The sequence below is a fragment of the Pituophis catenifer genome, unplaced genomic scaffold (genome assembly GCF_029215685.1).
Source record: "Pituophis catenifer annectens isolate HBS135680 unplaced genomic scaffold, rPitCat1.0.hap2 SCAF_1, whole genome shotgun sequence".
Lineage (NCBI taxonomy): Eukaryota > Metazoa > Chordata > Lepidosauria > Squamata > Colubridae > Pituophis > Pituophis catenifer.
In genome coordinates, this window is record NW_027256881.1 from 341,965,228 (window position 1) to 341,979,640 (window position 14,413).

General features: G+C 45.6%; 1 protein-coding gene across 1 annotated transcript in view; it reads right to left on the minus strand.

Annotated features, from left to right (window-relative positions):
* The window catches only part of TLE2 (TLE family member 2, transcriptional corepressor), a 60,627-nt gene extending 59,267 nt beyond the window's left edge, over nt 1-1,360 (minus strand). Inside the window, exon 1 of the mRNA XM_070944452.1 lies at nt 1,337-1,360. Coding sequence (XP_070800553.1) covers nt 1,337-1,360 — 24 coding nt within the window. The remainder of the gene's footprint in view (nt 1-1,336) is intronic.
* Nucleotides 1,361-14,413: the final 13,053 nt, after the last annotated feature.

The following is a 14,413-nucleotide window of genomic DNA, read 5'->3' on the forward strand; positions in this document are numbered from 1 at the left end:
TCCTTTAAAATCCGTTCTTTTCCTTTTTTAAAAAAAAAAATATGGTTTTGACAAATGGCAGCCTCTCCCCACTGGGGCAGTGAACTTTTGGGTTCAAAAAGGCTACACAAATAAACGTTAAGCAGAAGGACTTGCAATTCATCATAAAGGATTCATTACTCAACTGAGCAGGAAATGCTGAATTTTAGCAAGAAGAGGCAGGGAAAATCCTGGCTCTGATTCTCGCCAGATTCCAGAATCCCAAGTTTCCCCCACACTTATCTGGAAATCCGTTTCCGGCAGAGAAATTCATTTTGACTTGCAAATACAGGTCAACTTACATTGACATCGACTTACGACCACTATTGAGCCCAAAGTTTCTGTGGCTAAAGTGAGACCTCGGTTGAGTGAGTTTTTGCCCCGTTTTATGACTTTTCTTGCCAAATTTATTAAGCGAATCACTGCAATTGTTAAATTAGTAATTCGGTTGTGAAATGGCTTCCCCAGATTGACTTTGCTTGTCAGAAGGTCGCAAAAATAGGATCACGTGACCCCCGCCGGGAGACTACGACCGTCATAAAGATGAGTCAGTGGCCCAAGGGTCTGAATTTTGATCCCGTGACGGTGGGGATGCTACAACGGTCGTTAAGTGTGAAAAACGGTCCTAACTAAGTCACTTTTTTTCAGTGCCATTGTAACTTGGAACGGTCACTAAACGAATGGTCGTAAGTTCAGGACGACCTGTAGTGTATATTAACACTTTTTTTTTTGTGGAAAGAACAGCTGCTGTGAATAACCAAGCAGAGACCTGGGGGCCAACCCAATACCTGGATCCCCCCCCAAAGCCTAACCTTCACCTTACATAACTGCACCCAGTTTTCGGGACACCCCCAAAGTCCCATTCCCCAAACCCAGTGGTGGGATTCAAATAATTTAACAACCGGTTCTCTGCCCTAATGACCAGCTGGGTAGGCATGGCTTGGTGGTCATGTGACGGTATGGGCGTGGCCAACTCAACATCACTCACGTCAATGGGCGCTTCGCCTTAGCTGTTACAATGTAATAAGGGTTAACCTGAGAGGCAGTTTCTGTAAGCAGGGCAATAAAGATTAGGCTAGAAACACCACCAGAATGTTTCCTTCTTGCCTTCCTTACAGGATTAGCCCTGTAAAGTGGGGAAAAAACAAAAGGAGATTTCTTCCAACAACTGGCTCTCCGAACTGCTTAGAAAGTTAACAACCGGTTCTCCCGAATCGGTGCGAACTGGCTGAATCCCACCACTGCCCAAACCCCCTCAAGATAGGACCCTTCCAGCAACTCACTCCCGCCCCATCCCCGTAACAAATATGGTACTTACAGCATGCCGCCCTTGAGAATACATCCTGGGGGGGTGGGGACACACCGCCCCCTCCCCAAATAAATTGGGGAGTGGGTGGGAGCGCTCCTTCTGCGTTTCGGATTTCAGCAAGGTTTCCGTGTCATGCCCTTATATTTATTTTAAAAAATAAAAGCAAAAACCGAGGGATGAAGGAAGGAAGGAAGGAAGGAAGGAAGGAAAGAAAGAAAGAAAGAAAGAAAGAAAGAAAGAAAGAAAGAAAGAAAGAAAGAAAGAAAGAAAGAAAGAAAGAAAGAAAGAAAGAAAGAAAGAAAGAAAGAAAGAAGAGGGGGAATCTTTAAAAAAATAATAATTCTACCTGAGAAGGGAAAAGAAAAGAATTTGCACAAGCGGGTGTAAAGGAGAAACGTGTTAAATACCAGCAAAAAAAGGGGGGGGGCGTCTCTCTCTCTCGCTTGCCCCCCCCTCCCCACCGCCCAGATCTTAAAAGAGCACTTAGCAAGGAAGGAAAAGAGAAGAGGGAAGCTTTGCGATCTCTTGAAAAAAAGGAAGGGGGGCGAATTTCTTCTGAGCGTGCAAGGAAGCGGGGGGGGGGTGCGTGTGTGTGTGTGCAAGCCCAGGAGGTCGGTGCCAAATCTGGACGCGGTCCTGTGCGGGCAGCGCTGCCGATTGACAACCAGACGGGGGAAAGGAAAAAAAAAAAATCTCGCGCACGGAAGGTTTAAGGTGGATCCCGTCCGCCCCCCCTCCCACCTCCCCTCCTCTTGCAGAAGCGATCGATCGGAACGGCTCCGGGGAATCGCCTGAAACGCGGGAAACGAACAGCTGGAATAGAAAATAGAATAGAATAGAATAGAATAGAATAGAATAGAATAGAATAGAATAGAATAGAATAGAATAGAATAGAATAGGGAAGGGAAGGGAAGGGAAGGGAAAAGGAGAAGAGAAGAGAAGAGAAGAGAAGAGAAGAGAAGAGAAGAGAAGAGAAGAGAAGAGAAGAGAAGAGAAGAGAAGAGAAGAGAAGAGAAGAGGAGGAATAAGGAAGGGAAGGGAAGGGAACGGAAGAGAAGAGAAGAGAAGAGGAATAAGGAATAAGGAAGGGAAGGGAAGGGAAGAGAAGAGAAGAGAAGAGAAGAGAAGAGAAGAGAAGAGAAGAGAAGAGAAGAGAAGAGAAGAGAAGAGAAGAGAAGAGAAGAGGAGGAATAAGGAATAAGGAAGGGAAGGGAACGGAAGGGAAGAGAAGAGAAGAGGAATAAGGAATAAGGAAGAGAAGAGAAGAGAAGAGGAAAAGAAGAGAAGAGAAGAGAAGAGAAGAGAAGAGAAGAGAAGAGAAGAGAAGAGGAGGAATAAGGAATAAGGAAGGGAAGGGAAGTGAACGGAAGGGAAGAGAAGAGAAGAGGAATAAGGAATAAGGAAGAGAAGAGAAGAGAAGAGGAGAAGAGAAGAGAAGAGAAGAGAAGAGAAGAGAAGAGAAGAGAAGAGAAGAGAAGAGAAAAGGAGGAATAAGGAATAAGGAAGGGAAGGGAAGTGAACGGAAGGGAAGAGAAGAGAAGAGGAATAAGGAATAAGGAAGAGAAGAGAAGAGAAGAGAAGAGAAGAGAAGAGAAGAGAAGAGAAGAGAAGAGAAGAGAAGAGAAGAGAAGAGACAGAGTTGGAAGGGACCTCGGAGGTCTTCTAGTCTAACCCCCTGCTTAGGTAGGAAACCCTACTACACCACTTCAGACAAATGGCTATCCAAACTCCTCTTTAAAACTTCCAGGGTTGGAGCATTCACAACTTCTGGAGGCAAGTTGTTCCAGTGATTAATGGTTCTAACTGTCAGGAAATTTCTCCTTAGTTCTAAGTTGCTTCTCTCCTTGATTAGTTTCCACCCATTGCTTCTTTTCCTGCCCTCAGGTGCTTTGGAGAATAGCTTGACTCCCTCTTCTTTGTGGGAGCCCCTGAGATATTGGAAGACTCCTATAATGTCTCCCCTAGTCCTTCTTTTCATCAGACTAGACATACCCAGTTCCAGCAACTATTCTTCATATGTTTTAGCCTCCAGTCCCCTCATCATCTTTGTTGCTTTTCTCTGCACTCTTTCTAGAGTCTCCACATCTTTTTTAATGCAAGCCGGGTATGGGCTCTCAGCCACGCAGGGCTGAGTGGAATAGTGGTTAGAGGACCCGAGCGTTCATCTCTGGGAACGGCCATCCATAGCTTTGGCGGTTCGAATCCCTAGTATAGGTCTCCTGCGTGAGCAGGGGGTTGGACTAGATGACCTCCAAGGCCCCTTCCAAGTCTGTTACTGTTACTGTTACCTTTCTTTTTGGACACCCCTGCAAAGAAGCACCGTTCATTTAGTGATCGTTCAAAAATATAACAGCACCATAAAAAGTGACTTATGGCCGTTTTCCAGGCTTACGACTATTGGAACATCCCAGCAGGGACACGGGATCAAAATTCTGACGCTTGTCAACTGACTCGTATTTATGACGGTTGCAATGCCCCGGGGTCATGCACTCACCCTCTGTGACCTTCTGAAAAGCAAAATCAATGGGAGAAGCCAGGTTCACTTAACAATCGTGTTACTCATTTAATGGTGGCACGTTGATGACCATGGGGCAAGATTCATTTAGCAACTGTCTTGCTTAACAACAGAAATGCCGTGCTCAATGTGGGGTCGTAAGTCGAGGACAGCCTGTACACCCAAGTTTCCCAATGCATTCCCCTCCCCAAATGAACTTCTGACTGCAGAAATGTGGCACAGGCTACGCCAAGCCTCCTGCCAATTTGCGACTGGAAATTTCAGGTATTTCAGCTTCCAGGGGGGGATACAGGTAGTCCTCGATTTACGACCACAATTGGGACCAGAGATCCATTGCTAAGCAATCCTTGAAGGATTTGGAGAATGGTGCGATGGCCTAGAAGTAGAGCTGTCGCCTCACAATCAGGAGGCTGTGAGTTCGATCGTAGGTAGGCAGATATTTCTCTCTCTGGGCACAATGAGAAAACTCCACACTGGCAACAGGAAAAGCATCCGGCCATTAAAACACTCTGCTGGCTCCATTCAGTTGCCCAGACTCCAGCCTGCAAGGGATTATGGAGTCGTTAAATGATGATGATGACTAAATGAATGGTTGTAAATCAAGGACGAAAATTAGAAGCAAGCAAAAAAAAAAAAAAAAATGGGGGGAACATTCTCAACCCCAATTCTGGAACCTCCAAGAAAACTTTATTGAGTGTTTTTCTCAACTAAGGCAATTTTAAGATGTTGGCTGGAGAATCTGGGGAACTGAAATCATCCACACTTCTCAAAGTTGCCAAGCCTGAGAAACATTGCTTGAAGCCAGCATGGGAAATTTAGAAAAGTGTAATAAATAAAATCAGCTTGTGTCAACTAACAGTGTGCTAGCAGCTGAGAACTGAGCAGGTTTCTGCAGGGGAATCTTCAGCAAGTGAATAGAATAGAATAGAATAGAATAGAATAGAATAGAATAGAATAGAATAGAATAGAATAGAATAGAATAGAATAGAATTCTTTATTGGCCAAGTGTGATTGGACACACAAGGAATTTGTCTTGGTGCATTCGCTCTAGGAGTACATAAAAGAAAAGATACATTCGTCAAGAATCATAAGGTGAAACAGTCAATAAAAATCTTAAGGATACCAGCAACAAGGTTACTGTCATACAGTCATAAGTGGGAGGAGAAGGGTGGTGGGAACGATGAGAAGATTAATAGTAATGAAGACTTATTGAATAGTTTGACAGTGTTGAGGGAATTATTTGTTTAGCAGAGTGATGGCGTTCGGGAAAAAACTGTTCTTGTATCTAGTTGTTCTGTTGTGCAGTGCCCTATAGCATCGTTTTGAGGGTAGGAGTTGAAACAGTTTATGTCCAGGATGCAGGGGGTCTGTAAATATTTTCAATGGTCAAAAAAGTTGAGATGGCCACCATAACACTGTGATCGAAGAGCCTCTCTGCATTTTTATGTACAACGTGATGCCCATTCAAAATTGGCTGAAGCTTTTTTTTTAATGCTGTTGTGGCTGCCATCTTGACTTATTCTGACCACAGATTGCGGACACCTGAAGCTCCTTGGCTTGTGGCTTTCGCATAAAACATGGCTAAGGTAGGATTAGAACTCACCATCTCCTGGTGATTGGCCCAAAGTCATCCAGCTGTCTTTCCTGCCTAAGGCAAGACTAGAACTCACTGTCTCCTGGTGAATGACCCTTCGCGTCTGGATCTGGATCAAACTGGCTTACTAGGTTAAGTAGGGCCAATACTCTTCAACATCTTCATCAATGATTTGGATGAGGGGATAGATGGGGAACTCATGAAATTTGCAGATGACACCAAGCTAGCAGGAATAGCCAACACTCCCGGAAGATAGGCTTAAGATACAGAAGGACATTCTTGACAAATTTGAAAACTGGCCCCTATCTAACAAAATGAAATTGAATGGTGAGAAAAGTAAGGTTCTACATGTAGGCAAGAAAAACCACATGCACAGGTATAGGATAGGAGGTCCCTGGCTCAATAGTAATAACTGTGAGAGGGATCTTGGAGTCCTAGTGGACGACCACTTAAATATGAGCCAGCACTGTGCAGCAGCTGCCAAAAAAGCCAATACAGTCCTACTGTAGGCTGTATTAACAGAGGAAGAGAATCAAGACCACGCGAGGTCGTAATACCAGTTTATAATGCCTTGGTAAGGCCACACTTGGAAGACTGCATCCAGTTTTGGTTGCCACGATGTAAAAAAGATGTTGAGACTTTAGAAAAAGTGCAGAGAAGAGCAACAAAGATGATTAGGGGACTGGAGGCTAAAACATATGAAGAACGGTTGCAAGAACTGGGTATGTCTAGTTTAATGAAGAGAAGGACTAGGGGAGACACGATAGGAGTCTTCCAATATCTCGGGGGCTGCCATAAAGAAGAGGGAGTCAAGCTATTCTCCAAAGCACCTGAAGGCAGGAAAAGAAGCAATGGGTGGAAAATAAGCAAGGAGAGAAGCAACTTAGAACTAAGGAGGAATTAAGAACAATTAATCAGTGGAACAACTTGCCTCCAGAAGTTGTGAATGCCCCAACACAGGAAGTTTTGAAGAAGAGATTGGAGAACCATTTGTCTGAAATGGTGTAGGATTCGTGAGCAGGGGGTTGGACTAGAAGACCTCCAAGGTCCCTTCCAACTCTGTTATTCTGTTATTATTCTGTTGCTAAGAATGCCACTGCTGTGACCATTAGGCCTTAATCCCCACCGGCTTTATGGCTGGCATTGCACTGATTTTCAAGCCTCTGTTTTCTGCCGTTTTTTTCTGAATTATGTGACTTTAAAATCGCTGCCGCATTCTTTTTAATGAATTTGCATTTGAGTGATAATTTTAATGCACCCAGAGGGGAAGAAGCATTTTAAAGTAAAATCAGGGTCGTACTATACAATATACCAAGTTGAACGCCAAGAAAACGGTGCGGTTGTCTCCTTTTTTGACTGACAAACTTATTTTCCAATGTAGGTTTTTCATATCATAGATTCGAGGCCACTGTTCCCGTTCTGTGTTTTTTTTTTTTTTTTTAATAGCAAAATTGAATTCCGATTCCCATACAGTCGTATGGAGGAGGGGGCTAGAATTCAGGATCATCTGCGGTCCTTCTGGCTTTAAAACTGGGTTTTTTCCCCCCCAGTCATCTTTAATCTATGTTCGGTATTTCTTAATGCACATTCACGCCTCAACTTGGTTTTGCCAGCTGTCCAGGGAAACAAGCAACGTTGAGGATTTAATAAGCAAATTAATATTCAACTGTTAATACAAATCCCCCATAAGGCCGTGTTTCACAACCTCAGGGAAGATGGATGGACTTCAACTCCCAGAATTCCCCAGATACCCTGTTTCCCCGAAAATAGGACCCAACCGGACAATAAGTCCTAGCATGATTTTTCAGGATGCTCCAGTGATGAAATGTAAAATTTGTTACTGTGGGCGTGGCTTGGGGGGGTAATATGACTGAGTGGCCGTTGCCAACTTTTTTTTTTTTTTTTACTTTTAAAACCGTTTTTTCTACAACCTCTTCAGCTGAAGAGGTTGTAGAAAAATGGTTTTAAAAGTTAAAAAAAAATGCCTCTGATGATTGCGCGGCTCAGCTGGGCAATGGGGGGGGCAGGGATTTTTGCTACCGGTTCTCTGAACCACCCACCTCCATCGCTACCGGATTGGCAATCCGGTCCGAACCGGGAGCATTTCATCCAGGGGTGGGTTCTAAATTTTTTTACTACTGGTTCTGTGGGCGTGGCTTATTTTGTGGATGTGGCTTGGAGGTCATGTGACTAGGTGGGCATGGCTAGCTGGTCAGAGTCATTTCTGGAAGGTCCTCGCACTTACGACCTGACTCATTTGTTTGCTTTTAACACTGATCAGCTGTAGGACGGCCCTTTGAAGCCCCGCGGCAAGAGCTTAAACAGTTTTTTTCCCTCTAGTCATCAGCTGGGACTCAGGAGGCAGCAATAGATTGGGGGTGGGGCCAAATAAAAGGTAAGAATAACGTGGGGGGGTGGGAGGGCGGGGGGGGGAGAACTGGTTCGGTGATGTCATATCGTCACCGCTACCGGCTCAGCCGAACCGGACCGAACCGGGAGGAACCCACCACTGATTTCATCCCTGGGATGCTCGTAATATAAATCCTACCCCACCCCAAAATAAGCCCCAGTTAAGATTGTCAGCCAGACGGATGCATTCAGTACTGTATTTCCCCCAAAATAAGACCTAACCAGAAAATAAGCCCTAATGCAACTTTTGGAGCAAAAATTAATATAAGACCCAGTCTTACTTTCGGAGAAACACAATACTCCAATGGTTTCAATTGTACTGCACAGTGGCTTGTGGTTGAGTGAGTGTCCAAGGCCGTTTTCCCTCTATGGGAGAAAGAAGGTGCATTGCAGGAGTTGGTTCGACTTATCTTTACCACCGGTTTGCAACGGGATCGTGCGTGTGCGCTCGCTTTGTGGTCACAGGATTGCGATTGTGGGTCTACCGTCTAACCACACTTGGCCAAATACAGCATATAATTGTGATGGCGAATCTATGGTATGCGTGCCACAGGTGGCACGCGGAGCCATATCTGTGGGCATGCAAACATTGCCCTAGCTCAGCTCCAGCACACGTGCGCATGCCAGCCAGCTGATTTTCGGGCCTTCCGGGCCCACTGGAAGTCAGGAAAGGGGCCGTTTCCAGCCTCCGGAGGGCTTCTGGGGGATGGGGAAGGCTGTTTTCGCCCTCCCCCAGACTCCAAGAAATCCTCTGGAGCCTGGGGAGGGCAAAAAAACGGGCCTACCGGGCCTACCGGGCCCACCAGTAACCTTTTTGCCAAAAGCAGGGGGAGCGCGAAGGGAGGGCGCACACGCATGTGCAGGGGGCGGGGCATAGGGGGAATCGAATTATGGGTGTGGGCACACGCATGTGTGACACCCGCCCCCACGGTCCCCCCGCTTTTGGCACGCGGCGGCAAAAAGGTTAGCCATCCCTGTCATATAAAGTATTTGTGACCTTCCCAACTGACTTCTAACGAGCAAAATCAGTGGGGGGGGAAGCTGGATTCACTTAATGACTGCAGTCAGTGGTTCTCAACTTGTGTCCCGTGGATCTCTGGGATGAGGCAATATTATCCCAAGGGGACCATGAAGGTTTGACTATGATTTAAATCTTGAGTTAAGTCTTGGTGGTCTGTGGCCATGATCTGTGGCCACAAAAAGGTATTCAAAGGGGATTTGTGGTGAAGAAATGTTTGAGAACCACTGACTGCAGTGATTTCTGACTGTGGTTATAAATGCTTGAGTTTCCTCACTTGATGACAAGTTTAATGACTTAGCATTCAAACTTCTAACCTAATTGTGGGAGTAAGTCAAGCCCTATCTAAAGGAGCTATGCTAGAAATTTTTAAAAAAAAACTGACAACAGGGGAAGTGGGATTAAAATCTGGCAAAAGGTCAGTTAAAAAGGAGCAGTGGTAGCACTTTTTCCAACTCGTCAAATTTTATTAAAAGGCATAACCTTTCGTGAGCTGCAGTTTTATCATTTTTAATAAAATATGCGAGATGAAAAAAAAAGGAACAAGAATGAGATGGGCAGTGCCTAAATTGGATAAACAAATCAATGAAGTTAAAAAGTGCTACCCAAATCCGGATTCTTGCTTATCCTGGAGGAAGACAACTCACCTCTTAGGACCTGTTTATTTACGGGACCGCCTACTACCACAAGCAGCCTCCCACCGGCCGGTACGCTCCCATAGAGAGGGGCTCCTCCGGGTGCCGTCAGCTAAACAATGTCGACTGGCGGCCCCCAGGGGGAGGGCCTTCTCTGTGGGGGCACCCACTATCTGGAACGAGCTCCCCCCGGAGATACGGAGGATCCCGGATCTGCGCACTTTCCGCCATGCTCTTAAGACTCTCCTATTCCAGCAAGCCGGCCTGGCCTAATTTTCTCCCCTGTTTTAAAATTCTTTTAAATCGAAATTTTAATCTGTTTTAAATTATTGGGATTTTTAATTGTCTCGGGCTAAATTATTTAATCTGGTTTTAATTATGTCTTTTAACTTTTGTATCTATGTATTTTATTTTGTGCTTGTTCACCGCCCTGAGTCCTTCGGGAGTAGAGCGGTATATAAATCTAATAAAACAAAACAAACCTCTTTCAATGCTTAACTGAAAAGTGACTTGTAGGTAAAACCTCTAGGTAAAACCGCTTCTTCCTCGATCTAGGTAAGCTAGGCAGGTCAAACTTGGTTAGTCCTTGGATAGAACAACCCAGAGAAGCTCAGAGATGTAGGCTAGACTGGGGGAACCATGATTGAACTGCTGCCCCCAAACCTCCCTGTGGCCTGGGGCTGAGCTTAACTGGAGAGAGTCGAGCTAAGTTAAAAGCTAACCAATATTAGACCTGGTTTGACCACAAGGCAATCTCACACTATAGTATAGGTCAGTGATGGTTAACCTTTTTGGTGCAGGGTGCCCAAAGCGTGCGTGCGAATGTACACACGTGTGCCTGAACCCCCAAAATGCAATGTGAGTGCTCCCTGGTGCATGTGCCATGCCCCCCACACCCCGTTTTGTCTTCCAGGTTGGTGCATGAGGCGCAGGGGGCGCGGGGCGAACCCGCAAATGCGGTGCGAGGGCCCGCATGCATGTGCCCAGCCCCTGTGCATGCGCACACCCACCCACGCATTCACATGCGCGTCCCCCACATGGGCTCCGCCCCCCCGCATGCATGGCAGAGGCTCGATGACCAGCTGGCTGGCGGGAGGCACATGCATGCATGCGCGATGGATCTGGGCTGAGGCGATGGCTGGCGTGCCCGCAGAGAGGGCTCTGGGTGCCATAGGTTTATTGATTTATTGATTTATTGGTTCAATTTATATGCCGCCCTTCTCCAGAGACTCAGGGCGGCTTACAATGCGTTAAGCAATAGCCTTCATACTTTTGTAGATACCTGCTTAGTAGAGCTTCCGGGGGCCCCCTAAGCGGTGTTCTTTTTTTATACAAAGTCAGCTTATTGCCCCCACAATCCGGGTCCTCATTTTACCTACCTCGGAAGGATGGAAGGCTGAGTCAACCTTGAGCCTGGTGAGATTTGAACTTGCAATAATTGCAGGCAGCTGGTTACTTAACAGCACTTTAGTCTGCTGTGCCACCAAGGCTCCAAGACTTTTTTGTTTTTTCTTTTGAAGACCTTTCGCTTCTCATCCAATTTTTTTTCTCTTTGCAAAAGCGGCTCACCTCTTTAAAGTGCCATTGTTAAGCACCTCTGTGGCCTTATCTCAGGTTTGGCTCATGCAGGAGCTGCACTAGAATATTTTGGACATGGGGTGCCACACCTGGAAAAAAATACGCCATCCATACTTCACTTAATCCTCCAGGGAAAGATTGAAGGCAAACGAGGTCCAAGCAGAAGAAGATCATGGCTTCAAAATCTAAGGGCTCAAAAGCACTTTTTAGTGCAGCTGTTGATAGAAATAGGATCACCAACGTGATTGGCAACGTCCGATGACGGATATGGCACAAGAAGAAGAAGGTGCTCTACAGGTGTTTTGCATTCTTCAAGGAAGGAATTTGACTGAGAAAGGAGCAATAACCACTGCTTCTCAAAAATCGTTGGTGGTCCCTAAACTAAGAAGCTTTCAGGGTCTGTCCTTGACTTACGAACACAGATGGGGCCAGAACTTCCATTCCTAAGCAAGAGCCTGGTGGCACAGCAGACTAATAGCCTGTTATTAACATTCAGATGTCTGCAATTACTGCAAGTTCGAATCTCCCCAGGCTCAAGGTCGACTCAGCCTTCCATCCTTTCTAAGGTAGGTAAATTGAGGACCCAGTTTGTGGGGGCAATAAGCTGACTTTGTATAAATATACAAAAGGATGAAGGCTATTGCTTAACGCATTGTAAGCCGCCCTGAGTCTCCGGAGAAGGGCGGCATATAAATCAAATTAAAATATATATATATATGGTGATCGAGTCCTGCAGGATCTTACAATCTTTTTTTTTTTAAACTGCCGTTGTTAAGTGGAATCACGACGGTTGTGAAATGAATACGGCTTCCTCCATTGATTTTTGCTTCCGAGAAGTTCCCTGGAAAGATTGCAAACGACAGTCCCACGACCTCAGGAAGTTGCAAACCGTGGTAAATGCACACTGGTTACTCAAATGTTGATCACGTGCTGTTGACTTGAAAACACAAGTTGTCATTTCTGAATTTTTTTAATAGATAGGACTCAGGGGAGAATTACAGATAGCCCCTCTGCAACAATTGGATTCGGAATTTCCATTCACAGAGTAACAAGGTTGGAAGGGACCTTGGAGGTCTTCTAGACCAACCCCCACTCAAGCAAACCCTATACCCGTGATGGCGAACCTATGGCACACGTGCCACAAGTGGCACACGGAGCCATATCTGTGGACACGCAAGCATTGCCCTAGCTCAGTTCCAGTGCGCATGCACGCGCCAGCCAGCTGATTTTCGGGCCTTCCGGGCCCACCAGAAACTGAGAAATGGGCTGTTTCTGGCCTCCGTGGTGTGTGTGTATGAGGAAGGCTGTTTTAACCCTCCCCAGGCTCCAAGAAAGCCTCTGGAGCCTGGGGAGGGCGAAAAAACGGGCCTACTGAGCCCACAGTGCCGTCGCATGCCAAAAGCGGGGGTCGGGTGCGAATGCGCGGGGTGAGGCGCATTGAATTATGGGTGTGGGCATGTGTGCGCGCGACCCCCTCCCCACGCTCCCCTTGCTTTTGGCACGTGACGGCAAAAAGGTTAGCTATCACTGGCTATCCTATACCATTTCAGAGAAGTGGCTGTCCAGTCTCTTCTTAAAAGCCTCCAGTGATGGAGCACATACAACTTCTGAAGGCAAGCTCTTCCAACGATCGTTCTCATTGTCAGGAATTTTTTCTTACCATGTTTCCCCGAAAATAAGACCCTGTCTTATATTTTTTTTGAACCCCGAAATAAGTGCTTGGCCTTATTTTCAGGGAGGTCTTATTATTTGGGGGCGCGTGGAGCAAGACGGGGCTCCTCTTACCGTCTTACCTGACTTCCAGCTCTGTCTCCCTAACCCTAACCAGAGGAAATGGCGGGGACTGGCTGCACATGCAGTTAAATATTTTTGGTGAGGGGTTATTTTTTGGGGGGTAATTTTAGCGCATGCGCTCAAAAGCCCAATTGGGCTTATTATCAGGGGATGTCTTATTTTAGGGGAAACAGGGTAGTTCTAGGTTTGATCTCTCCTCGATTAGTTTCCATCCATTGCTAAGCAGGGCAGTGGTTAATGGACTTGCACCCGATTTTATGACCTGTATTGCCATGGTTGTTAAGTGAATCATTGCAGACATTTAGCAAATCCAGCTTCTCCACTGACTTTGTTGATTAGAAGATGGCTGGGAAGGTTAAAAGGGCCATCAAGCAATCCTGAGATACTCCAAGAGTTATAAATACCTGGTTAGTTGCAGAGCGCCTGAATTGTGAACACACGACTGTGCCAGTGGTCGCTGTAAGTGTGAGGACCAGTCATTAGTTTCTTAAGTGCCATTGTAATTTTGAATGGCCACTAAACAAACTGTTGTAAATCAAGGACTACTTTATCCTTCAAATCTGGGGTTTGCAGTTTGATACCTTAGCATGCTGCCGTGATTGCCCCAATCTAATTGATGGTAGGGTTGTGCCACTCCAGAAACCATGGTCTATTTAATAAACCATGGTTAGACACAACCTGACTTTGATCATCTTTGTAAGCTCATCCATCAAGGATGGTACTTGGCTCCCAACACCTTGGGGGACAAAGAAATTAAAATTTAAAAAATCTCCCCTTGTCTGAAACATCAAGAAAAGCTCCCAGCTTCATTGCATTAAATTTATTTCTTAAAAAAAAACAAAAAACACCAAATACATATTTAACACCAGCACAATGCCAATCACGAGCCTTTCGGTCCACCTTAAATTGCTTTTCCAAGCCTTGGCTACTACGGGCCGCTGCGGATTGGCTGAACCAAGGTAGGCAACCGGCCAATCAGTCGCGTCGGATCCCACACGGGTCTATGACGTCAAAGGTGGGGATGGCTAATCAGGGGAAAGCGCCCTAGAAGCTTTGGGAGGCCTAAGCGGCCGGGCAAGGGAGGGGCTCGGCGGGAGCTTCCCCAGCAGAATTGTGGGTAGCGTAGTTTTGGCCTGTAGAAGCAAATGTGCTTTTTCTGCTGCTGGTCTTGTCAAAGGAGCAAGTTTTCCCACTAGGATAAATTCACTTGGGTAGGAAAACGAGCATTTATTTGCAGTACTTCAGCTCCCAGAATTCCCCAGCCAGCATTGTCTATCTGTCTGTCTCTATCTCTCTATCATCTATCTATCTCTCTCTATCTCTCGATCTATCTAATCATCACCATAATTATCTGTTTATGTATCTATCTCTATCTCTATTATGCATATCTATTATCTATCTATCTATCTAATCATCATAATTATCTGTTTATGTATCTCTCTCTATTATGCATATCTATCGATCTATCCATCTATCTAATCATCACCATAATTATCTGTTTATGTAGCTATCTATATCTCTATTATGCATATCTATCTATCTA